Genomic DNA, 27,860 nt, shown 5'->3' on the forward strand with positions numbered 1-27,860 from the left:
TTTCAAATAAAACATTCTGATTAGTTACGTAGCTTTGCTGGCATCAGAGCACTTTAGAAACATCACCACTGTTCGATTAACTTCTCTTCTTTATTCATGATAAATTGTAATTGTCAAGCTAGAGACAAATTGTTTGTGCATCCAAGCAAATCCAATTAGAAACACATGACCTCCGTATTGCAGATGACTTTGTGCAATTTAGCTGGTTTACCAGATGATGCTGTGGGGCTCCAGCAGTACTCTACCAGATGTTGTTCTTTGGTTCCATGGAGTGATTATTAAAACATACTTTTTCACCAGGGTTTGCTGGATGTTCAACCCGTTCTCACTCCCAAAGCGTAACATTTTACGCTAGGTGACAAATCGTCACCATATTACGTTTTCGGCTACCCACCACGTTCCTAAATGACGACCTCGGAAAAAGAGGAAATCTGAGAACCGTCTGGACTGAACCTACACATGTTCGCTCCTTTCTTCAAATCGCTTAGAAACACGCTATTTAACATCATTAAAGTCCTGGTTACGGTCTGGAATAAGGTTATGGTTAGGGCTAGGGATAAGGTTAGGTTTAGGGCTGGAATACAGGGCTGGAACGTCTATTACCGCGGGAGCGTCATTGCACTGGATTCCAGCCATAACCCGCCGCGTACCATAAGAACGCCGAAGGTCTCCTTTCGCGTTCCTCAGGAACGCCGCGGGACGTGACAAAACGTCCACATGTTACGCCTCGGGAGTGAGAACGCTCTGGGATGTTTTTATGTCATGTTTATTCTTCCCACAGAGAATCCACGATTATTTGCATCAACAGCATCCAGATGCTTGTTTTTGTTGATAACCTTGCAGTATTGAATATACCTAGTTATGATAAACATGTAATTCTAGCTGAAGACCTTTTTGAATATGCAGGAATGAATGGTAAATGGACTGCTTGTTATCAAGCGCTTTTCTACTCTGAGCACTCAAAGCCCTTTCAGTACATCAGAGAGCAACTCGGGGTTTCTTACTCGTCTGCAGACAGGAGCAGACGGGGATCGAACCACCAACCTACCATAGTTGATGGTTCAATCTTTCGATTAGTGGGTGACCTGCTCTATCACTTGAGCTGCTGTTTATCACAGATAACATTGTGTCATTTGAAAGCCGTACACCCTCAACTATACTTTGTCTTCAGTACAGTTTGTTAAGATGCTAGAAGTCTAAATGTAGTGTCTGAACACTAGTAAACAATGCAACTCCAATACAGCATACTAACATCTTTATAGCATTATTATAGCCTGGCAGCACGACTCTAGGCTGGTGTGAACCTAAACTCACAGTTTGGCAAAAGAAACAAGCAAGAAGATCTATGATCAGGAGAACGTTGTACCATCCTCTAAAACTTGCTTCATGAATCAGCATAACCTTTATTGTTTCTCAGTGTACTGTACATTGGGACCAGAGTGTGTATTTTTTCTGCACCTCAGACGATAGGGTCAGATTTTGAACAAATTACCTCCATTTAAACTTTTTATACTGAAAACGAGATTTAGAATTAGTCTTCACACATTAATCAAAGCTTTGACCTTTTCTCGACGTACGGCCCAAATCACAGGAGAACAGAAACATCACAGGAAACCTATTACAGTTCAAAGCTTGCTGTTTTTGAGGCCACTACACCAGGGTGTGTCGCAAAGGGAACTCTCTTTGTCATATAATTGCTTCATAAACACTCACACCTGGGGCCTGCTGTTTCCAAACCTGGTGGGGGGGGGGGCTGAACCTCACAGTTCATCTCATGTTCTCCAGAAAGCACAGTCCACTTCTGCGTGAATGTATGAGTAGTAAATTATGGACATGATGTAATCCTAAATAGAACTGATGGCTCCCATATGGCCAGTGATTTAAGGTTTCTTTTGCAGTCTGCTTGCTTTGTTTGCGTGTTGGATAATCTCCTTATTTGACATACTTGTCCTAGCAAAGCTGCGAAGATTGCTCTGAATGAAATATGGATGTCAACAGCATGTCAACATTTCACTCAATATATAGTATTTTATATTAGCTATGCATTTACTGCTGTTTTATCTCGTGCCTTCATTTAAACAGGTTTTTTTTTGAAAGCTCATTGTTTTTCTTTTGTCTCTGACAGACTTGGGTTGCTTTTGCAAGAACTGCTGGCACCATTTAGGATGCATATCCATCCGACTGCATAAACACACATACACAAGCATAGAGATGATGGAAAGGTAATACACGTGTCAGTATAGAATTTACAGTAATTACAGAACACATGGTAAAGGCCTAATTACTGAGGAGAAGACATTCATTTCAGTGTGTCCTTTAAATGTCACTGTGCTTGTTGTGTCTTCTAGATACATCCCAATACTTAAAATGCTGAATCTTGATGGTTTTCTTCCCAAGGCAAATCCAATGGACCGGCTCACTTACATTAGCATGCAGAATTTACATTCGTTTAATCGTAATAATTATCACCTGGGTCTCACTGATCAAATGTTCTATACACAGTCATGAAAAAAACCCTCTTAGATTTGTCAGAAGATTCACAGCTTCCCTTTTTATGCCCAACATCAGTATGCTACCTCTTTGACTTTATTTTAAATTCATCTTTGTGTGTTTTATGGATCAGTCAGTGAGGTCAGTTTGTGTTTTTTGGATTAATAATAACGGGATAATTTTTGATTATATTGAATGTCCTACAACCTGCTGCCCACATATGTGGACATCACATTTTGGACTGTCTAGACCACGATACTGAATTTTGCTCTACCTGCCTGATATCCACTTACGAGGACATTATACTGAAATTTAAAACGAGTGTCCTCGTATGTGGATATCAGGCCCTTGTAGAGCAAAATCAGATAAAAAGATAATTCTTTGTTTTTACATTCATCAGGTCCCAATCAGCCCAAATAACAAAGAGAAATTAAAAATGCATGAAAGAGTTCAGGTCTTAGGAGGTTAAAAGAAAGAAAAGCGCTCAAATCACCACAGTTAATTTCTTTATATTCAGTATATTTATCATGATGTTATATTCCCCCCCCCCCCCCCCCCCCCCCCCAAGTATATATCTTTGTAGCTCCGGGGTCATCCAGGTCATGGCAGTCTTAAGTATTTAAGGTGAATGCAACAGGTTTTCCAGCTGATCAACGCTGAATGCTGAACTAAGCACCTCGAAAATATCAAGAAGCAGCTTTTTAAGTTCCAGGTCCCATACTCCCAAATTCATTTGTCACACTCTGGGCACATTTTGATGTTTGTCTGCTAATGCACTCCTGCTTTCACAAAAGCTCCGGGCTAAGATAGGTGTTTTATTTATATGACCGTTCAAAAGCTTTGCTTTGTGCAAAAATCCAAAAATTGCTGTATGTGCTGTATTTTGATGCAAGCCAGGACCTCGGGACCTACACCTGTTTGCTGTTCTGAAAATATGAAACACTGGACTGAAAACCATCAAAGTGAAATATAGTTTGCTTGCAAGAGATTCTAAAACCAAGGCAAATGAATACCTGTCTGACACAAAAAGTTATTAGTTAATCAGAAGCCAACAGCCAATGCCGAACTGAGCTTACTGAGTCAAACTCCTGTTTGAAGCTTAGAAATGTGATGCCTGGCTCTGCAGAATTTTCCACCCCTAACTCATTTCACTGTTTATTGGCTGATCCCTCCTCTCTGGTTCACTCACAATAGTGTGTGCATTGTTGCATATAATCCAGACATTTCATGTGTGTGTGCGTGTGTGTGTGTGTGTGCAGATGAACCCAAGTTTTATAGTATGAGATAGACAGGAGTGATATCATGGTTTTGGGCTTGTGTGTTTGAGTGTGAAGATGGGCTGCAGATGGTGAGATTTATGGATGAACAGTGGCTTTGTAATGTGAATGTGAGGGATGTAAGAGAAATCTGCGATCTCTGCTACTACACTGCAAAGAGTGCGTCTCCGTGTGACCCCAAACTTACCACGAAACTCCTGATTTGTGATTCTCGTCCTGTCTTCTGGCAACACATGAAACTGTGAAAGAACGGTTTGGCAGTGAAAGGGAAATAAATCCTTTATAATGTAAAGCTTCATCTTAGTTTTTCAGGTGTGAATTTTACTGGATCACTGTATAAAATGGAGACATCTGCCACAGAACCATTTATTGGTTTGTGCTAAAGGCTCATTTTGGCCACTTGTTAGAATTAAGGTTGAAGGAGTCCTTCCTGGTAGTTATACTAGTCGTTAAACTACAGCAGTTCATAACTAGTCAGCTTGGTTTTAGGCATTGTTAGAGAAGTAAACATGGTCTCTGCTATTTCTCGTGTTTTGCCCGTGCTTTTATACGACTACGGTTATTATTGTTGGTGTCAGATTGTTTAGAACGGTGATGAATGCTGGTTGAAGGGACACTACTGTAAATTGTTGCCTAGAGCTTCATCAGACTCTAGAATTACTGATACTGTATGGGCTGTCCAATCAAAAATATAATTACCTATTTACTCTTAAGTAAAGGTCAAAACATATTTCTGAAAAATATATCTGTCTGCATTTCTGCCCCATGGAAAAACCATCATCGTCAAAAGATTTAGCCAGGGGCTAATTGGATTCTCACGGACCTCAATCCTCACTTTTTGGGATACTGCATATGGGTGGAGTATGTTCACTCCGGGCTGCCCACCACTTCTAAAGGAGAGAGGCTACATGAGGGGAAAAAGGAGGCCTTGATCTGATTAAGCGCTTCAAGATGTTCGCATGTTGGTTTAAAGCCGAGAGAAAGAGGGCCACTCGGGGCATTGCATTGTCACATCCTGTTGTTTGTACGGCTGTTCTTCCACTCCACATGCTTTGTGTGATGCTTACAGAAAGCATGCAGCTATACAATGGCTGCTGTCATCATGTGTCTAACAGCTGTAAATAAATCACTTCCTACATAGAGTAAAAAAACAAGTCTGAGTATTGGAATAGATGCCCTTAACAACTTGTGCTGAATCCAAAAAAGGCCCTTCATGGGAAGTGCAAAGGGAAGAACTCACTGTACAAATAGAAAAAATAGACTCCCTGGTTCCCAGAGGTTTTCTTCAGCATCTTAAACACATTATGAATATATTTACTAATTAAAGGTATCGACAGATGCCAAAGGGTTCTAGAATAGCATGCATTTCCACGACTCCACACAAACGCTCCCCTCTCTTTCTTAAAATAAAAACAAAGGGTTCTTTATACTTGTTTATCAAGATATTATTGCAACTGACCTGTGTTTAGATGATGCTCAACAGCATGAAGTGCTGAGACAAATGGCAAAGAAGAAGCCCAGGGTTATGTGAGGGCAGCTCTCTGAAAAGATGGTTTGATTGCACGGCTAAAATGTGGACAATCTGCATTTACCTTTTGCATCTTGTCCCATTCATTATGTATCACCAAAATGATGCATAATGAATGGAGCCATGAGAGTAGTAGCATAAACAGTAGCGGCCGTCACCCTACCACAATAGAACAATACATCATGCTACGCCTGTAGTAATAATCCTATGATGTACTAGTGTAGTATAATTTCACTATCATGTATTTCTTTTCTTTTGATATATTCTACTGACTTTCTGTATAGCACTACATAGCCTGTTATATTTATATGTATAATATATATCTCACCCACTTCTTTCGTTACACCTGTTCAACTGCTTATATGTGTGCTAATATCTAATGAACTTATCACATGACAGAAACTGGTGCGTTTAGGCGTGTAGACATAGTTAAGATGACCTGAAGTTGGAATCGGGTATCAAAGTGGAGACAAATGCGATTTAAATCAAACTGAATGTGGCATGGTTGTTGAGGTCAAGATTTTCCTGGTAATGAGAGTGACCTAAAAGAAATCCATAGTGCAGCAGTTCTTTGGGTTAAAAAGCCTCGCAGGAGAATAGCCAGACTGCTTAGACTGAGAGGAAGGCAACAGCCACTCAAACAGCCACTCATTACAACCAAGGATACGCAGAAAAGTATCTCTGAATGTACAATATGTTGACCTTTTAAGTAAGTGGGCCATAGCAGCAGAAGACCGCAAGAAGAATTCCTGTGAGGAAAGGACGGGAATGTGGTGCAGGCTTGTGTGGGTTTGCCAAAATTGGATAAGAGAAAGCTTGAACATTGTTGCATGGTTAGTCAAGACTTTTGCTCTCGTTCAAATGGCAGCGTCACCATTTACTGTAAACAACATGACTGTATGACTCATTCTGCGTTGCATCAGTGGTTCCTAGTGGTGGGGAAATTGTATGGGGAGATATTTTTCTTGGTACACCTCAAATCATCTCAAACTGGTTTCTTGGACATGACATTGTGTTTATTGTACTCAAATGGCCTTCACAGTCACCAGAGCTAACTCCAGTAGCACCTCAGAAAGGTTGTGTAGCAGGAGATTCAAATCATGAATGTGCAGCAGATCTGCAGCAAATGTATAACGCCATCATGTCAACACGGCCATAATCTGTGAGGAAAGTTTCCAGCACCTTGTTAAATCTACGCCAAGAAGAATGAAGGAAGTTCTGAAGGCAAAAGGAGGGTGAAACCCAGTGCTAGATGGACCCTATGAACTATATTTCTGAGTCCATATCTATATATGTCTTTATTCATGAATTTATACTCATCATCTCTGGAATTGTTTTAATTAGATTTGTCATATAATATACTGTAATAATAAGTCAAGTTCAACAGGTTACTGTCATTGCTAATTTCCTTTTTTTTTCCATTTTATTTCCTTTTTTAAAATTCTGATCATTTTTAGGATATCAGTGCTCGCTTAAATTATTTTAACTGGGGTCCCAGTACAGGAAGTTTCTTCCTGCTTTGCTCACATTGACTTTGGGGAGCGCTTTGTTTATTCACGACTCTCTGCTCTTCTCCCGTTATGAAAGCAATTTGTTCAGCTGAACTTTGTGTAACCTGCATTAAATGATTGCAGCAAGGACAAAAGGTTGCTTAAAAAAAACTTCTGATCATCATCGTAATAATTAACCTGCTATTGCCTTCATCAAACCACAGCCTGCGATTCAAAGTCTACCATTAGTGTTCATGACAATACAATAAGTGATGGCTTAGCAACACTTGGACCTTTACAGTCTGACATTTACAGCAGTTTTATTAATGACCACTCAGATTACACGAGAACCAAAGATTGTGTTTCTCTGTTACTCAGAAACACTGTGCGGTTCGTTACCTCTGTGTTTGCTTTTGTATAAAGGTGTTGACCATTTTCTCTTGTTTTTTTCAATCGAGGGAACAGAAGCAGATCGATGCATTGAGACTGTTTCCCATCAGACCCTCTTGGAGTCACTAGGATTAATTGATTTGACTGTCACTTCCGTTTGGACCACCAAGACATTATGTTATCTAACTATGATAAAAGAGGCAGTGTTTACACATGTGTCATGTCAAAGTCTGAATTTCAAGGCAATAAGGATATTTTATGGGAAACGAATCTACTTTGCTCTCGATTTGTGAGGACACAGCGTTTCCTACTGAGTAGCGGGAAAATCCCCTGTTTAAAAATTTAATGATTAACTAAGATGACAACTCGGGATGAGCATTTGAATTTCTTTATTAGAACTCAGCATTAATACTCAGCAATAAGCTGGTGTGTTAAATTAGACATATGTGTGTCATAGAAAACCCAGGACAGCCAATTAAAAGCATTGAAAAACAGAAAGCTAGCTCACGTGCCCACATTTGATTGGACACAACAAAGAAAAGAAATCGTTTTTTGAATCGCTTCCAGATGTCCAGAACAGAAAAGAGCTCAAATAAACACACGGACCTGCCCAACGCAATCTCCTTGAAAACTGAAATGTTGAGGAAAAATATCCAAACACGACCAAGCCACTGTTTATCACCAGTCAAAATATTTTCCTCGACATCCTCCACATCTGTCCCCACCCATGTCTGCTGCGTGTGGCAGCTGTGTTGAAAAGATGTGCAGATTAAAGAGTCCATTATAGCCTCAGTGACACTGTATCCTATATCACAGGGAAGTGTGGTGGAATTGCAGAGCAGAGGGTCCGTGTAATCTAAGTTGATGATATAAACAGTTTGAAATATCACAGCACCCAAAGAACTGCGCAGGACAAAAGACATCATTATGCATGTGGAAAGATTTCACCCACGGTCATTACTCGTGATACGAGGCCACTGAGATGCTGTATCGGAGCGCTCTGTAATTTCAGATTGGACTTGGCGCCATTTCTCTCCTCTTATTATCTCCAGGGTTTTGGCAACGAGCAGGTTTGTGCATACACTGTGTGCACTCAGAAACTCTTACTTATTCATTTCTGATTTACATTAATGGGTGATTGGATCGACCGCATCAGTAAACTGGTAAACACAGTGCACTCTAATATCTGCTCTGCAGGAATATTCATAGACTCTGTGTACAAAAGGTCACTGTAGCCTTCATTACACATTTTTTCTTTGTATAAACTCAGTTGTACGATTATGATCATTTTGTTTTTGTGGAGCCAAAAGTGACCATATTTGGACAAGATAATAGTGCACTAAATTATCAGTAGATGCTAGCAAGCGTGGTTATCATTGTACATCTGTAATATAAAACAGACAGATGGCTAGAAATAAGAACTAAGTGACAGAAGTAAAGTACTAGAAATAAACTACTACAACATGAAATTAGCCACGAAGACCAGAGATATTTTTGTATCCGAATGTAAATGTTTCTATTTTTACTCCAAAGTTGAGTATTGTAATACTATGGGAGACAATAGGTTAGCACTGGTGCCGCACAGCAAGAAGGTCCTGAGTTCACTTCCGCCATCAGGCTGGTTTTTCTGTGCTGAGTTTTTATGTTCTCCCCGTGTTTGTGTGGGTTGTCTCTGGGTACTCCTGCTTCCTCCCACAGTCCAAAGACATGCAGTTAGTGGGGTTAGGTTACCTGGTAACTAAATTGCCCATAAGTGTTGTTGTCTGTGTCTATGTGTTAGCCCTGTGACAGACTAGTGACCTGTCCAGGGTGCAACCTGCCTCTTGTCCTAAGACAGCTTGGATAGGCTTCAGCCCCCCTGCAACCCTGAAAAAGGATGGATGGGAGTCAATAGCCATTCTGCCTCAAGTGGCTATTTGAGGAACTGCATGATTTGGCACTTCCATGTTGGCTTTAGCTTTTAGCCCAATTCCTGAAAAATGAGGGCTGGTTGGTTTTTTGAGACTGGAAATAATGCTAATCAGCAGCAAACAACTCCTACTGCATCTTATTCTTTGTCAGTAGAAAACAGTCTTCTGTAACAATTCAGTTCCATTTGTCTGACACGCCCAAAGAGTGAGGGGCAGAGATAAAAAAAAAAAGAAAAGAATAAACATCATTCATGTTTTTCATTGGCACATCGACCCAAATTGCCTCACAGTCAGATCCATCTACGTAAGGCCCGGCAGATGTTCTTGTGTACATGCGACATTTAAATCCAATTTCATTACATTTGATGGAGAATATGTCGAAGTTGTTTGTGGTGTTGTGGTGTTTTGAGCAGCCAGCCTTTGTTTAGTATCTGTCATCTCTTGGCCTTGCTGGCAAACATGAGAGCAGCGAGTGCCCGAGTGCTTGTTGTGCTTAGCTTGTTTTAGGAAATGCACCGTAGACTGGAGTTTAGTTATTACAGGGTTTAGATCAGTTGCATTCAGGACATATTTTTAAACCAATGCAGTATGTTCTTTTATCGCTTTCATGTATCTTGACCCTCATTGGTGCCTTGATCTCTGAACAACAAATCCAAACATAGCATGTCTTTTTCGATCAAGCTTCGGGTAAATGAAGCTTCATGGCATCGTGACAGGGACGAGCTCTGCGCAGTGTCACTAAATCTCAGTTCTAGCCCAAACACACATGAAACTTATTAAGTGTTTTTAAAAAACATTTGTATTTATTTGATCCCACTTGTTTGTCTCTAAAAGCATTCGTCTTTGTTGCATCATATATGTAATAGACATTATTACCAAAAAAAGATGTTGGTTTTCTCTGAAGTATAATAACACATAATCACCGAAACCACATTATATGGACAAATTACAGCAGAAGTGCATTTCTTTCAGTCCTAAACAGTGGGTACCGCACGTCTGCTTCAGATCAATCCATCCTAATATCCTGGTGTGTGGCACCACTTAAACACTGAAGCACCATGTGAATTCCTGGCTCTGAATTCTATACTTGAGCCGAGAAGAAAGAACGCAGTAGAAATAAGGACAAAGAAACTGGAGGAACTTGCCTTAGCCTAACTTATGTGTTGTCTTCCACTACGTAAAAAGCATGCTGAACATTTTGTCGACTGAGTGCCGTCTCCTGAGAGAAAGCATGAAAGTAAGTCAGAGCGACAGCAAGAGCAGGAGAGTGGGCACAGAGGAGAAACAGAGGGAGAGGAGGATGAAGGAGAAATAGGGCGACAAGTGTGTTGGCAAAGGCGAGAGGAGGAAGACATTTGCATGCACGGCTTTGCTTGGGCACATTAGAATTCAGTGACTAGTCATTCCCGACTATGTGTTCGCTGCGCTATAAATCATAGCACATGTTTACAGCACAGGAGCAAACTGACAGAGATGGTGTTGCTGATGCAGAGCACATCACGAGACCCCTCTGAGTGCTTCACATTCTCATTTTATGTGCAGAGATTGCAGTCTTAGCTGGATGTCTGTGCTGACGACAATCAGAAGAACATCTTGATAAAATTATTGGACTGTCTATTGACAGTAGATTCTTATTTCCCAAGAACATCTTCCAGGAACTCGTTTAAATGATTTTACCTTTTACAGTTTCTGCGATATTGTCTGTCTGACTGCTTATAGCTACTTTGAGCTAATATCAAAATCATGTGTTTGAAAAAGAGAAACTTTCAGGTTAAAAGCAGATTCTAGGTGTTTTGGAAATTTTCTGGGATATGGTTTTCCAGAAGTCATAATGCTGCTCTAGATACAGAAGAATCTAAACATACATTCATCAAGTGAATTCTGAGGACATGAGAACACGGATTGCAGCACCACAACATCCCTTATCCCCTACCACTCGATGGGAACACAGTGAAACTCTGCAGTCTCTCCAAACTTGACAACAAACAGCCAGGCTGTCCTCAAGGGCTGCACAGAGGCGAAATAAAAGTTGCCAAACAGGCAGCTGTCAGGCCAGCATCCTCCAAAAAGGCTCCACTTCTGAGGTCTGCCCAAAACAGTGAGGCCTCATCAAAAAATATCTCACAGAGAGGACTGACTTGGACAGCTGACAATAACAATCATGGGTCACTTTCAGAGAGTGACGAGTTGCCGTCATTACCTCACCAGCAGTGAAGGTTCATCTTGGCTTCACATCTTCGTATGTGACAGTAGCAACTACACAAAAACAGATTTCATGTGTTACCATCAGACAGTCTCAAAAACAACAACAATAATTAATAATAGCAATAATACCAACCATCTATTCTCTGCTGTTTATCCTTATCAGGGTGGCAGGGGGGCTGGAGCCTATCCCAGCTACCATAGCAGCCATAGTAATAAACCATAATAATAACAATATGTTCCCATTACTTTAGTTGAGCTTTATGTCAAAGATAATATACTTAGGCATTAAATCATTTGTTTGTTTATTTATTTTTTTGTTTGTTTTCCACTCATTGATAGAGATGGGCTTGTCACTGTAATCCGATTACTTTTTTTCAAGTAACGAGTAAGGTAAGGGATTACTATTGCAAAAAGGGTAATTAGATTACCGTTACTTTCCCGTAGGAACGCTGCGTTACTGCGTTACTAAAACCGTGATTTTTTGTGAGAATGTCTCATGACAGCGAAGTTCGTGACAGCAGCTGTGTGCAGATCAACAATGGATCATATATCGAGTGCAGAGAGAGTATGAGCGTGCAGCGTTTAAAGCGTGGAAGTACTGACCTTACTTTGAGTTTGATTCCATAAAAAGTGACAAAAACATTAGTGTCCGCTGTGCGTGGGAAGAAAACTTCTTTTTACAGCGAAAAAAACCCCTAAACTTCCGAACAAGCACCGAGTAGCTACGACGTAATGGGAAACTCACAGAGAAACTCGCGGATTCTTCCACTGACCGCGGCACACCTGCACCAGGGTAAACCTCCGCCTACCCAACTCCTGCTTTACAGGTGAAAATAGAGCAACAGGACCGCTGAGTCTTTGACTTTATTTATTTTCTGCTGTGTTTTACTTGCATCTATTTGAAAGAGTGAGTGTAAACACAAAAATATTTTATTTTATGTGCTGGAATGTGCAGAAAATAGGTTTAAATGTTAAACTAATTTTTTCCAGTCAGAGAATGTTGCAGATAATTACATTTTTGCTTGATGCATAAAGTTAAAAGATTAAAACTAATAAAACAAGTTTTAAAAAGAGACTTTTCCATTTGATTACATTTTGTATGATGGATTATGCAGAAAAAGTAGAATTGGGCTGAAAGATCTATCGCTTTATCACCTATTCAGGTTGTAAATCGTGTTTTTAAAAAGTAACTAAGTAATTAATTACTTTTGAAAATAAGTAATCAGTAAAGTAACGGGATTACTTTTTGGGGGAAGTAATCAGTAATTAGTTACTGATTACTTTTTCAAGTAACTTGACCAACACTGCTCATTGACAAGGTGATTCCCAAAGAGACATTACTTAAAAACTTGCATATGTTGATATTATGTGTAGCGTGTCCTTAAAAGAAATGAGGAAAATGCACAAGTGGTGGAAAAAAGAAGGCGTGTCAGGCCTAAAAAATGCACAGTTTGTAGATGAACAGTATCTGAAAGTCAAAAATCCACCAAAGAACAGAAGCTGAGAGATGTGTCGGGGCCTTCACTGAATCATCAGAAATGACTGCAATAAAAGGGTCGCTGTCAAGAAGGCATTCTTAAAGAACAGAAGCAAGAAAAAAAGGCTGAGGCACACCAAATTACACAAGAACTGCAGTGAAATCAGCTGCAACGAGTCTGATGGATTGATGAAATAAAATTTGAACTTTTTGGTTTAATTAGCTGTCAATATGTGCAGAGAAGTTAGGGAAAGTACAACAGTGAGTATAGCCATCTGTGAAACAGGGTGGAGGCTCTACCACAGTTTAAAGAAGAGTCTTGAATGTCCTCCGAGAAGCCCAGAGGACTATTTGTGAAGGCTAATTAAAGAAATTCTGAGAAAGCTTGCCAAGGAGAGTTCAGGCTGTGCTGAAAAATGAAGGTGGTCATACCAAACTTTTAAACTTGTTAGAATGATAAACACATTTTTTTAAAACTCAGTTTTTTGCCTCACACGCTATATTTTCATGTTTGTGCAAATTTTAATGAAAACATCATAGCACCTATTTCCCATAGCCTTGAAACATATACAAAATCAGGTGACTTGAGACTTTTTGCTCATGATTGTATTTTATAACCTCAGAAAGTCTACAAAGTGTCAACAAACACCAGAGGTGTGGACTCGAGTCACATGACTTGGACTCGAGTCAGACTCGAGTCATTAATTTTATGACTTTAGACTTGACTTGAAAAAATGTTCTAAGACTTGTGACTTGACTTGGACTTTTACACCAATGACCTGGGACTTGAATTGGACTTGAACCGGTTTACTTGAAAAGACTTGATATTTCACCCCAAATATAAAATTTAACATGCATATTATATAGAAATTGAAAATGTGATGTCATTCAGGGGTAAAACCGCAAAGGATTCTGGGAACTCGTGGCAAGAGGTACTAGCGCACGCAGGCTTTCAATTGAAATCAGTCACACAGCGATAAAAAGAAACACAAAAATGTCAAGAAGCTGTTGTATTATTAACTGCAATAGCCGGTCGCATGACAGCCACGGGAAGCCGACGGGTAAAGAGATCGGTTGTTATCGGATTACGTCGTTGAAGAGAAATTGTTCGAGCCATGTTTCCGAAGTAACAAAGACGCGACGGATGGCCTGGATTGCAGCCATTCAAAGATCAAATATAACGTCCCAGAACACTCCAGCTCACAGGTTAGTCTGCTCCAAGCATTTACACGAAGGTCAGTGTTTTGTAGTAGTTAATACGTCATTTTCATAACATAATTGGTGATATAGGTTACAAGCAAGTCTGGCGCTGAACAGAAATTGTCGCGCTATGCTCCTTTATTTATTGTGCATAAATAGTGAATTGTCCTGACACAATATTGCGTTTCGCCTCTGTTATTATGGTACATTGACAAAAACACATACTTTTATTCACAGGATAAAACAGGTTTTTTGTATCACCAATTGCCCAGTGCGATTACAGCATACAGTATTATTGTCACTGCTACATTTCTGTTACACTACCAGAAATTATTTCCACTACTAATTAATTACCGTTGAGCTCAAAGGTCCTATTAATAAACGGTTAATGAATGTGTATTTATGATGACGATTTGTGAGACTGGTAAACTTATGATACGTACGATGGTCTTTCGTTCTACACGGTGCGTTTCAAGGTCCTGCACCCATCCGTCGGTAAACTGTACCTGGGCTTGTTGCAGTGACCTGAAGTTACTAAACTTCATGAGTGTGTGCACTCACTCCAAGAACCGTATAATTATAAATATGCATATAAATATGCTAAGATGAGATAGCTGACTTCCTCTAACTAGCAAATGTTGTCCAGGCTACGTTGGTGATACAGTTTTTTTTAATGTGTATGATATTTTTGTCATGCGATTTTAAAGCTGGTCCTACAACCGCATCCAAGAATAACATGCAGCTTATCTCAGAACTGTCGGTGAAAATTATTCTTGGAGCTAGGTTTAATTGAGCTGCATTTTAAAGAGGTGCAATTTCACAATTTGTGTATATTTTCTAAGTTCACTATTTTGTCATGTGTTGAGAAAAACACAGATTTTAAAATTACATGGTCTAATATTTACATTTAGCATAACTGCAACATGCTTTTTTTCGGGGTTTTTTAAAGACTCGAAAGGACTTGAAATTCAAAGTTTCAGACTTGTGACTTGACTCGGACTTTTACACCAGTGACTTGAGACTCGACTCTGACTTGCCTGACATTACTTGAGACTTCACTTGAGACTTGAGGATAAAGACTTGAGACTTACTTGAGACTTGCAAAACAATGACTTGGTCCCACCTCTGACAAACACTTCAAATACACCAAATAAAGGAGGTTTGTGTGGAATTTTTTATTAGTTAAGAAACTTCAAGATCAACAATCCAAAGTCCACAATTTTAAATGCCCTAAGTTTTAAGTGCTTTGTATTTGTCATGGTTTTATGGGCTGCAGGGACATTAATAATGAGTAATTTCTGCACTTTTCCTTTTGCGAATTATGTCCAAATTTATTTGGGCATGGGTTGTTTTTTTTTGTGCTGTTTAAGTAATTGGCCAGTGTCATATTCACGAACATGTTTCCTTTTTTCCTTCTGGTTGTTTGCATCCATGTTCCCTCATTCAAACGTCTCCCTAAATGCAGAAGAGCCGAGAGACTCGCGACCAACCACCATGTAATTCTATGTAAGTCTCAAGACATCAGAAAACACAGAATTCCTTGTCATCACCAAGACGTTTATTCAAAGTTTGGCCTCCTCTGCCGTGCATTTAGCAGATACAGAGAGCAGAGAGACTGCAGGCAGAAGAGACCTGAGATGACGTTTGAAGGAATCTTCGACTCGGTTTTCTTCTTCAATCCTCTGCTGAACACATTAGCTCCGATCAGCTGTGGTTCTCATCAGAGGCACTCAGGCTGAGGATCAAATGTTACACTTGGGGAAAAAAACCCTGAAATAAACACACGCTCCTATAAACAGACACACTGGTTTATATACATGTGCAACACATCTAGACACTCGCAGTGGAACAACACAACTACAGTCCTGGGATTCATAGCTCAGGTTGTTGCGACAGATTCAGCTGTGTCTTCAATAAAAAGATTATAAACATCCTCTCGGGATATGTTTATAGGATTTGGGTGACAGATTTCACTGGAAAATCTTTAAATGGTTAAAATGATTCTTTATTTTTCTTTTTTCATGCCATTAAAAAACAACAACAAAGATATAAGAGAAAAATGTCCTTGCATCAGATTTACCTGCACATTCCTCTCTATATGCAGTCCTGAGGCCAAAAGGTGCACTTTTATATAATATATCTAATCAAGTATTGTACATATTCAGGATACTAGACTCAAAGATGATAATATAATCAATAATCAGTAGTATGCATACATGCTCTGGCAGCATTCACAAACAAATACACATTTTAAAACCTACAACCCCAGTGTCGAGAAAATCCCCAAACATAAAAACGTTTGCATGTTTGACACCTTCAGAAAATTAAGTAATGTGCCCTTAAGGCTGGAATCCCATTAATAAGCTGCATGTGTTTGCACTCTGGTAGTTTTTTGTACCTTGCCAGATACTAGTGAAAGCATCAGTAAAATAAGAACAACGAAACACAGCTAAGAAGAAAGGCAAACATGCATATTTTATATATTTTAATACTATATATTTATATATTTGGACTCTTACTGAGAATTCAAAGTTTTATCTGCTTCACACCTGCACATTTTAAATGAACCCAACATGCATCCAGATTTAAAAGGTTTGTTTTTAAAGTGTTCTTATTGGTTTAGGCCTCTGGTAAAGGCCTGGGAGCCTGAGGGTCCTGGGCAGTATCCTAGCTGTCCCTAGGACTGCTCTGTTCTGGACAGAGATCTCCGATGTTGTTCCTGGGATCTGCTGGAGCCCCGTGCCAAGCTTGGGAGTCACCGGACCTAGTGCACCTAGTGCTCCGATTACCACTGGGACCACTGTTACCTTCACCCTCCACATCTTCTCGAGCTCTTCTCTGAGACTTTGAAGTGCGTGCACTTCTAAGGACCCGAGACTCTGCCTTCAAAGAGGGAGATAAGGTGGCGCTTAGAAGAGCGAGGGCTGAACTTTCTCGGGCCATCAGAGAGGCGAAGCGCGCACACGCCCAGAGAATCCACAACCACTTTAAGGACAGCGGCGACACACGACGCATGTGGCAGGGCTTACAAGCCATCGCTAACTACAGGACGACACCACCTGCCTGTGACAGTGACGGCTCCCTCCCAGATGTGCTTAACAACTTCTATGCTCGGTTCGACAGGCAGAACGACGTGGCGGCGAGGAAGACCACCCCTCCTCCGAACGACCAGGTCCTGTGTCTCACTACAGCTGAGGTGAGGAAAACTCTACGCAGAGTCAATCCACGTAAAGCTGCTGGACCAGACAACATCCCAGGCAGAGTGCTCAGAGAATGTGCTGATCAGCTGGCAAATGTTCTCACCGACATCTTCAACATCTCTCTGAGCAGTGCCGTTGTCCCCACGTGCTTCAAGGCCACCACCATCGTCCCCGTGCCCAAGAAGTCTTCTGTGTCCTGTCTCAATGACTACCGCCCTATCGCACTTACACCCACCATCATGAAGTGCTTCGAACGGCTCGTCATGAGACACATCAAGACCCTGCTGCCCCCCTCACTGGACCCAATGCAATTTGCATACCGCCATAACCGCTCAACGGACGACGCCATCTCCACTGCACTCCATCTTGCCCTGACACACTTGGACAAGAAGGACTCACACGTCCGAATGCTGTACATAGATTTCAGCTCAGCATTTAACACGATCATCCCCCAACAACTGATCGGAAAGCTGAGCCTGTTAGGCCTGAACACCTCCCTCTGCAACTGGATCCTGGACTTTCTGACCGGTAGGCCTCAGTCAGTACGGATCGGGAACTGCACCTCCAGCACCACCACACTGAGCACTGGGGCCCCACAAGGCTGCGTGCTCAGTCCTCTGCTGTTCACACTGCTGACTCATGACTGTGTAGCAACACATAGTTCAAATCACATCATTAAATTCGCTGATGACACGACCGTGGTGGGTCTCATTAGCAAGAACGACGAGTCAGCGTACAGAGAGGAAGTGCAGAGACTAACGGACTGGTGTAAGGACAACAACCTGTCTCTGAATGTTGACAAGACAAAAGAGATGGTTGTTGACTTTAGGAGGACACGAGGCGACCACTCACCGCTGAGCATCAACGGCTCCTCTGTGGAGATCGTTGACAGCACCAAATTCCTGGGCGTACACCTGGAGAAGGACCTCGGCTGGTCCCTCAACACCAGCTCCCTGCACAAGAAAGCCCAACAGCGTCTCTTCTTTCTGAGAAGACTGAGAAAGGCCCGGCTTCCACCACCGATCCTGACCACCTTCTATAGAGGAACTATTGAGAGCATCCTGAGCGGCTGCATCACTGTCTGGTTTGGGAGCTGTGCCATGTCAGACCGCAAGACCCTACAGCGGATAGTGGGAACAGCAGAGAGGATCATCGGGGTCTCTCTACCCTCTATTGAGGACATCTACACCACACGCTGCATTCGCAAAGCCACCAGCATTGTGGCTGATCGGACACACCCCTCTCACACACTCTTTACACTCCTGCCATCTGGAAAAAGGTACCGAAGCATTCGGGCACGCACATCCAGACTGTGCAACAGCTTTTTTCCACAAGCCATCCGTCTCCTCAGCAAAAAGGGACTGACTGATAAACACGCACACACACACATACACTAACATTATCACTCAGCTTAACTCAAATACCTCAAAACATTGAGACTGGACTGACTAACCAACACAAAGCGCAAACACACTGACCTACACCACCAAACCATCGCACACACCAACCTGTAAATGCTCTTTTGCACAATATTATTACTAGATATATTATATATATATATTTTTTTTTTGCACTAACTTGTCTTGTAGCACCTTGGTTCCTGGAGGAACGTTGTTTCGCCTCACTGTGTATTTTTAAACTGTATATGGTTGAAGTGACAATAAAGTTGAACTTGAACTTGAACTTGTTACTTCTGAAGCTTCTCATGCTCCTTCGTCCTGTTCTACAAACCATTTCTTCCTTTTTCTGTATAATTTTAAATATTCCTTATGGTGCTTTCGTTCACTTATTTGTTGAGACTTTGTTAAGGATCAGGGTCTATTAAACAGTTTTAAACCATGTCTGGTTGTTGAAGTATCCTAAGGACAATATCAAGAGACAATATTACAAGATTGCTCAAGCAGAAGATCATTTCTGTGCCATAGAAAGACATAAATGTTCATTTTTGCAGCTTTTAAAGATTAAACACGACCCACAGTTATATTGTTCAGTGGAGTCGGTCCAGTACCAGCCATTATCGAGGCAGAGGTTAGGAATAACGAAGGTTTCAGTGATTTTCTCTGGAGTGGAGATGTTGATTCATCCGTGGAAAGACCTTGCTGCGGGTAATTTCATTATGCAGATGAGAAGGAGCGCCTCTGTGCCTGTGCTGAAAAGAACACGGGCGGCGTGCTGCTGGCAGCACACGTACGGCCTGGCACGGTAATCTGTATACCACCGCCACCGCAGTGATCTCCTGATCAGTTGCAGTTGTCCACTTTCCTTGGGTTGAGTTAACAGGAAAAATGGCATCCACAAAAAAGCCACAGCATTCCTCTGACAATGCCTATGTCTGTATAGCATAAACAGATGGAAGATCTTGGCTAAGCTCAGCCTGGGCTTAACTTTATTCGAGGATCTATTGTTTTTCTTTTTTCTTTTTTGAAAGCTAGAGCAGGCTGCTGCTGTTCTGGCATCTGCTCCTGTGGAGAATTTGGTTCCTAAACAAGAAGAAAGGGAAGTTACCAAAGCCACCGTTGCTAATGATAAGAAAAATTCAAGAAGACATTTAATATTATACATTTCACAGTGTTACAATAAACCATGGGAATGGTTCATTTTCTCCATCATTCTCTGGTTTTCTGTTCTTGTAGACAGTTTTTATTGTTCTCCTTCCTTTATGTCTTTGGGCCATAAAAATCCCCTCTCCTTTTCCATGTTGGCTTTAAACCATTTCTGTTGTTGTGGCAGATGTTTTTATGCTTAAAGTCTATCAAATGTTAACAATGCAAACATATTCTTGCCAGCTTTTACATCATTAGCAGAGACGACTTGTAATATGCATGCACATTTTTTAAAATCAGTTATTCTTCTATAGCTTGTTTTAATTTTCACATAGAAAATCACACGAATCTTTCTCAGAAAGATTTCTGGCTTTAAGGAAAAAAAAATCCCTTCTTCGCCAGAGATCAAGACTTTCCTTCTCTACTTAAACTTGAGAGAAAAAGAGAAGAGCAGCACGCCTGACACTGCAGGAGGCATCGCGGTTCAAAGGAAGATGCAGAGTATGTGGATGGATTCCTAAGTTGGTTGTGGATACTTGTTGAGAAAAAGGTAGTGCAGATCTTCAAAAAACAGTTAAAGAACCTGAGGTTATGTACCTCTGATTTGGGCAAGTTTGTCCTAAAGATAATAGAAAGTGCTTTCTTCTCTGCTCACAATTTAATTGCTTTTTAAATTGGATCTGTTTCTGTCTATGTACCAGCGCCCCACGAAAATGTGTTGGAGAGAGAATCTATGTGAGAGAACTGTTATCGCCATATTTAGAAGCAGTTCAGTCTAATCTTCCTGACATCACACGAGCAGGTGCCTTAAATCTCCCAAAACCAGTGCTCAATACGACACCATCCACTGGAGAAAGTCCATCAAACTCCCTTCTCCTCAGTTTGAGTCAGAGTTAATGAGCCTGTCGTGTGGACAGACTTGCAAACTCTCCAGTGAAAAAGAGAACAACAAATTATATTAATTGAAATGCCACTCCTCTTCATTTGATGGACACCTTCCTTTTTTTTTACCTCCACTCAGCATTATGTTTCCACTGATGCTTCCACCATCAGCTCTCAAGCGAAAAGTAATTTGCTCAAGATAGTTTACTGCTGAGTAAGCAGTGTCGAGATGATATTCGGAGCTCGTATCTCGAACTAATGATGTCATGTTGTCCCTGATTGCTAAAAAGCTGAGGTCTGATATCCTGCAGACAAAAGTGGGAGAACGCACGAGGAATAAAAGAAAGTTCACATTCCTAACCCTGGTCAAGATAACATTTATTACATTCTGCTGATATTAAATGTTTTCTTATTTGATATTGTGCAGAATGCATATTCCTCCAAACCGTCCACAAAGTGGATTAAGCTGCTTGGCTTCATGCAAAGCCATACTTCAGAAAGCCTGCATTTAGTGTCACTTTCTGCTTTAACATGCTCACGTTTGCATCATTATTTTCATTCCATGCACGGGCGATTTGCGGCTCAGATGTGCCGTTGAACCTACTATTAGTCGTGTCCTTGTAATTTCTTTTACCGTCCAGGATCCGTACAGGGAGGTCTTCTTCTGTCACATACATCGGGCAACACTCCCGTTCCCTCCACCCTGCCAGGACACTCTTCTTTCTCTCATTCACCCCCAGACGCACATGTTTTAACTTTGGTGAAACATTTATATGTGTGACGCTGAGAACTAACCATCATATATATATATATATATATATATATATATATATATATATATATATATATATATATATATATATATATATATATATATATATATATATATATATCAAGTGAGTTATGTTCATAATGATATATTATGAATTTTATTTAAGGATCCAGTGATCAGAGGTGTGGTAAGTAATCTATGCGCTTTGAACCTGAAAATAAATGTATTTATGGACCTGATGAAAATAAATAAATAAAAAGGAGCATGAATAATCAGTCAACAGAGACTCTAAGCCAAAAAACAGAAAAACTTTGATCAGACTAATTAATTCCTGAAATGTATTACATCACAGTGTCCTGCTGCTGTCCTGTGAAAGGCTACATTGAAATGCTGCCCTGACAGATGGGGCTTGCCTATTGAAACAACCTTGAATCAACAGCAGTCGCCAGACTACTGACTTTGTCTGCAACACTTTTGCAATTATTCTTTTCTTCTCTTCTTTCTTTGCCGCTGGTCTAATACCTCCTTGTGTTGTGCAATATACTCTTAAAGGAAGTCCAAGAATCATGTTGACGGTCGTGATGATCATTTTAATTTCGAAATGCAATGTATTGTTTTTGGAAATGTAGAAACACGCTGGCCATGTAAAACTGATAATAAAAGACTAAGTCTGGGAGAGTTTAATAATTACCAGACACTGAATTTACTCATCATGAAAAAGAACACCCAGCTTTGTTTTGCTTGTTCACTTCTAAAGTGGCAATTTTGTGCAATCACGGGAAAATCATCGGAAATGTTCGGTATTTAGCTAAGGACAATGCATTCAGTTGTATATTAGAGGCTGAAATAATTTACCTTGTTTAGTCTTCTCACAGATATTCTTGGCCTAAGGGCCCTCTAGTGGTCCCTTTGGGCCCAGCTTTACAACTTTTCCGACCCTTGTTGAGGAGAAAGAAGTTCCTGAAAACACACTGTCGCGACTCATTGTTCAGGGTGGTAAACATATAATCTGCTCTTCACATCAAAAGCAGGAAAAGATTTTCCCGTCATCATTTATCTAAGAAAGTCAGTCTTTTAGGTCAAAGTGATCTCTGCTCTCACACCATCTTGTCATTGGACTGACATAAATTACAATAATGTAGCTTTTAATAAGTAACTGTTACCTTTTCTGTCATAAGAATCGTCATCAAGGCAAGCGCACGGGATGTGTGTGTCTGCTTCAGCTGCTGCTCCCTCTATGTCTACATGTGCAGCAAACTGAAGCCACATTTAAAGTAGAGGGAAATATTTCTTACAGCCAAGCAAGCCTGTGTTTCTTTAATTATTAATTCTCCTACGTAAGCAATAATAGCTGTAGCCAGCAAATATATTATATGTTATTGTCTTTTGTAGATATTAGATGAGCGCCACAGATTACAGTGACAGGTTTTATGAAATTTAATATGATATTCGTTCATGAAGCATACCCTCGAACTCCACTCTAAGGACCACCTTGACATTATGGACTACTCTTAGCGGTATTAAGTGACCCCTACCAGCGGTTCTCAGCCCCACCTAGTGTGATTTATCCCCTTTCTAGAGGAGGGGAGGTGCGCATGCGCTCGGGTTCTCTCAAACCACATGTGTTAGGAGCATAGCTGCGTCAAGTTTGCAGAAATGCGAAGGTTTGGAGCGGAAGGAAAGTAGATTAATCGTCCATATTAAATCTTAAGGTTTGACAGAAATGAAGTTATATTAGAAAACTAAATATTAATTATTAAAAGAGTAGGCTATATATAAAAATCCTATATGGGGGAGCTCACTGAATAATATAAAGCTTTGTTAAAATGAACCTCATGTGTGGTCAAAAAGCAGTTATGTGTCTTTTACGCCTTGTTTTATCTGCTCATCTACATCCTCACACTACATCGCAGGACTTTCATTAAATAAGGCTACCGTGTTCTTTTGTCAACCTTTAGATGCACTTGGACACCTGTTTTTGTTCGCGCTGCTCACTGGAAAGTTTATTTTGAAAGTCTACTCGGATGTTGGACAATTCCAGACTGTCTGACTTGACCTCTGTCTCAATCGCGACGTTTAGCCAGCAGCGGCCGCTGAGCATCAGAGGCTGATCCTCCTCTGTGTCAGGGAGGCGTGCTGCGTGTGTTGTCACAGATCCACGAAACGCTGCTCGTGTTTTATTTCCTGCCCAACTCTCAGCGGGATAAAAAGCTCTCGGGCTCAGACCCAACATGGGTTAGAAAGAAAGCCACCTATGGATTATCCACTTTGCGCACTTCAGCGAGGATGATGGGGGGGAGAGAATGGACTTGTTTTCGCAGAGACATCCTGACAAAGACGGGGACTGAGAGGGACTAGAAACCGGGACTCGCTGCTTCTCTGTGTCTCGCTTTGCATCTTTTTAATTTTCTTTATTTTTTCTCATTTCCCAGTTTGTTTAGTTTTGTTTTTGTTAGTATTTCCCCGCGCGCGTGCGAGGCAGAAATGTTTGCAGAATTGCTGTGCGGCGCCGTGGCTCTGGTCCTGTATGTCAACACTCTGGGCGCCGATTTCTGCTACGATGACAGGTACTTGAGTGAATGAATGACATCCAAACGCACGGTGCTGTATCCACTAGCAGGAAACCTCATCAGTTCTGTAGAGAAGCGATGATTTACAACTTGGAGGAAGGAGGCATTTCATTGCGTCAGCATCAAAACAGAGCGTTGTGTCTATCACTACAAACAGTCCGCTTGAAGGCAGGTATCACGTATCGGTAGTTTGTGCTCTGAGGAGAAGCTGAGTGATGGAAATGTCTCACTGCTTTGAAAGTCACTGTCAGAGTCCACAGTTCAGACACGTGCTTGTTTGTGACATGTGTGGCAGCTGCCTTGAAAGATAATTCCTTTGGGCTAATATTTCAACAATACAGCTGATCTGTCTTGGATCACAGCTTGTTGTTTTTCCGTAAGTTGAAAAGTGTAGTCAGGCAGCGCGCCCGTACGCCTCAGAAATAACTTCTTCAAAGTCTCAAGGTCTTGAGATGTGCTGGGGAATCAATTGATCCCAACAGGAAAAAAAAACGTGCCTCATATCTCTGCAGCAGTTCCACACATGCACGAGTGTGCAGAGCGTTTTCTTATTCATTTACTTAAAAGAGGCAACGTTGTAACCCATTTCATTGGTTTGTGGGCTCAGTCGCTGTTATGCAGGGAAATGCATTACTCATAGCTGGCCTTTTGATATTTGATGGCTGAATGGTTGTCAGTGCCTCCGGCTCCTTACTCTCCATCCATTGCCTTGATGTAGGTCAGCTGCATGCACATTTTATGCTCCTATCACTGTATCAACATCCTATCAATATTACTACAGCCAGTATTCATAGTTGTCAGTCTGGGATGCTTTTTCTCTGAACAGAATATTGTGCAGTGCTGTGCATTTATTATATGTGTCTTAAAGAGTAAAGCACGCACAGAGAATACAGCTTAGTGTACAAACACTGAACGTGGTGTATTTCCTGCACATCTCTGCTCACTGCTCTGGATATAGAACATTTCCTGCTGAGCACATCCCCCCTGGTCTTTTTCTTTCTTTCTTTTTTTGCTGAAAGTGTGACACTTTTTCTTTTACAGTTGTGTGTTGCTGTGCGTTTTGCACTTGGTGCTTAGGTCGGGTGATTCACACACTTACATGATAGGAAGGTGGAGAGGTGAGAGCCGGCTGTTGGATAGCCCCTCCAAGTTTGAATGTAATACAGACGCCAAACCTTGATAATTCTATGAGGAGATGTTAACATAATTGTAAAATAATTATTTATTACCGCAGGAGTTTGGCTCCAAATTTTTTCTGGCTTTTTTGGTGAAACAGATGAGTGACCGAATTCGCCCATCCCAGCCGGGGTTTTGCTCTGACGTACAGTATTCTGTCTCTGACATCTTGTTCTATTGCAGGCTATCTGTCACATCCAGCGTTATCTGTTTTTAACACCGTGTGTTCCAGGCTTGCAATTAGCAGCCGTCTCCTGTCCCCCCCTGGGCTCCACCGAGAGCGAGGAGGGAGGAGAGTGGAAGGGTGTGTGCGGCGGTGCTGTATCATTTTAAGTACAACAGTCCTGGGCATACAAACTGATCTGACTTGCTAATGCTGGGTTAGGTTTGAAAAAAGATGATGTCTTTATGCTGTCATTATGGAAAATACTAAATTTGTAATGGCAATAAATCAGACTTCGAGCTTGCCATTACTAAACACCCTGCAGCCTTTAGAGTGGATTTATTTAAACTGTGACACTAATTTATGCATCATTCAGATATTGTTTTTCATAAACTAAAAGGACACCAGAGTTACAGAATATAACGACGGCATGCCCCAAAATAAAGATTTATAGCTTCGATTGAACTTTTTATGGTAAACAGCTGAGGAGAAAAAAATAAATATAGCTGTTTTTCACAAGGCGGCATTGATTCCTGTGGGTGAAAAGATAGATTGTGTTTCTCCTTTGCTGCTGGCTGTGAAACTAATGCCCAGACTTAAATCAGTTTGTGATTTAAAATCAAAATTCAAGATTGCAGTGTGCATAAAATGCCTGGGAGGCACAAAGATGCCATAGAAGAGACACCTGAGGATTCATAGTCGCTTTGTAGCAGTGCTTTTTTTGTTTTCTTCAAATTCATTCTTCTCATGGTATCAGGAGTGCCTCGGTCACATGCGTCTTATCATATGTGTGTTCAGTGGTTACACATTAATAACTTTATGCCTGGTAACCAAGGCGGTAACCAAGGAAGTTCACATTTAAAAGGAGAGGGGAAAATTTTGTTTACACATGTTTAATTATTTTTGTCCAGAGTCTAAATAAAATAATTCCATGCAAGTCAGTTTTCTGACCCTGCAGCCGGTAATGCCCCTCATTTGATACGAATGACAGCGTGGAGAAGCGACCTGCTCGCCACGGCCAAATTCCCGCGGGGAGGGGGCTTTTCCTTTCCCTCCCTGGGACACAGTCATCATTAGCACATACACAGCTTTGACACCTGCACTGGAAAATGGGAATCATACGTCATGTAGTTCATATCAGCACTGCTGCAATCTACAGTTAGGGCTGAGCGAAGGAATGGGAGAGCTCAGATAAACGTCAGACGAGAAATACTGGTGCAATATTCTGCGGCTCCCTGTAAGCCGTGTGCACCAGGAACTCGCGTGATAATGAAAAGACCTCCATGGTTTGATTGCAGGATTCTTTTATTCGGTTATAAAAACCTGTTGAGCGCAGGTTAATCAAGGTGACGGTGTTTTTAATGAAGCTTAAAAAGCTGCCAACTTCTCCATTTAGTAGCTGTAAACACTGGACTGTTTTTAAGATATATTTCACCCCCCAAACACACACACACACTGGCTTTATGGATTATTGTTCACTGTCAAGAGTTTGATGGATGTGATGAACTGCACCCACCTCATTTTTCCAGCCTCGTGTTATGGTGTACAATTTGACTGTGTGAGGATGTGTGAAGGTTGTGGGTCACGCTGAAGGACGCAGCCTCCCTGGGCATGGCCAGTGATTTATAATGGTCAGACAGTTGGTAACGGCGAGTCATCGTACAGCTCCACGCACTGAAAGTTTTATTAGAGAAGTTGGGATTGAGGGCAGAACCAAAAGCTGCTTTGCTGAGGCAGTTTATGTGAGGTTTGGGTGGTGACTCATGTTGACACCACCCAAATGTTATAGTAAATATGGTGAAGGAAAAAGAAACTATTAAATATTTGTTTTTAGTTCAGATTAATTCAAGTTTTCTTCAAGTTTAACTTCAGAGACGTGTAGACAACCTTAATCTGGCCTCTGAGGTGGAGACCAGAATACTTTGACCTACCTGCCCCAGTATAGGCTTGTCCATAGCTGTCTCTTCTTTGGCACAGTGTCACTGCAGTGATCTTGAACCCTACTCTCATAGCCTATACTGTAGGATTGCTGCTTAGCATTGTGGTTATCTTGAGGGCCCAAGGGCGGCAACCAAGCAGCCTGAATATCTCTTCTTTTTTTCCCAGTCAGGGTTTCTTAGCCTGCGCCCTGTAATTATCGTCCTGCCTGCAGAGAGGGACTCACGACATGGTTTCGTAGATGTAGCTACGCTGCTGTTTCTCTCTGCATCTTTTTTTCCCTCCGTCTCTCTTCCTTTCAGCTACCCCCCCAAAAACCTTTAGGCCCCCGGCTTCTATCATCCAGCGTCTCCAGATGGTCTCGTTCGGTAAGCAGTTTAGGGTTTTTCTCCCATCACCAGTTTCAGGGGGAGCATTTGAAGTGGATTCAAATGTAGGTTGTTTGTTGCTTGTAGTTGCCAGGATGGAGACATCAGAGTTCATGCTGACAGTCAGTGAAGATAGACAAAATAATATAACGCATTAAAACTCATGTATTTAGTTTTTCAAAGGGGCCATAATCACTGTTTAGAATAGATCGAATCTGTGTAATGCAACCAAAATGACAAACGTGCACATAATTATCACCTGACTCTGTGATACACAGAGC

General features: G+C 41.2%; 2 protein-coding genes across 2 annotated transcripts in view; both read left to right on the top strand.

Annotated features, from left to right (window-relative positions):
* LOC309711248 (protein arginine N-methyltransferase 8-B) overlaps nucleotides 1-27,860 on the top strand; it is a 206,582-nt gene that overhangs the window by 92,604 nt on the left and 86,118 nt on the right. The window lies entirely within an intron of this gene.
* tmtc2b (transmembrane O-mannosyltransferase targeting cadherins 2b) overlaps nucleotides 23,457-27,860 on the top strand; it is an 86,250-nt gene continuing 81,846 nt past the window's right edge. Inside the window, exon 1 of the mRNA XM_082541423.1 lies at nucleotides 23,457-23,931. Coding sequence (XP_082397549.1) covers nucleotides 23,849-23,931 — 83 coding nt within the window. The 5' untranslated portion in view covers nucleotides 23,457-23,848. The remainder of the gene's footprint in view (nucleotides 23,932-27,860) is intronic.

Source organism: Aulonocara stuartgranti, assembly GCF_965226115.1.
Source record: "Aulonocara stuartgranti genome assembly, chromosome: 7".
NCBI classification, from domain to species: Eukaryota; Metazoa; Chordata; class Actinopteri; order Cichliformes; family Cichlidae; genus Aulonocara; species Aulonocara stuartgranti.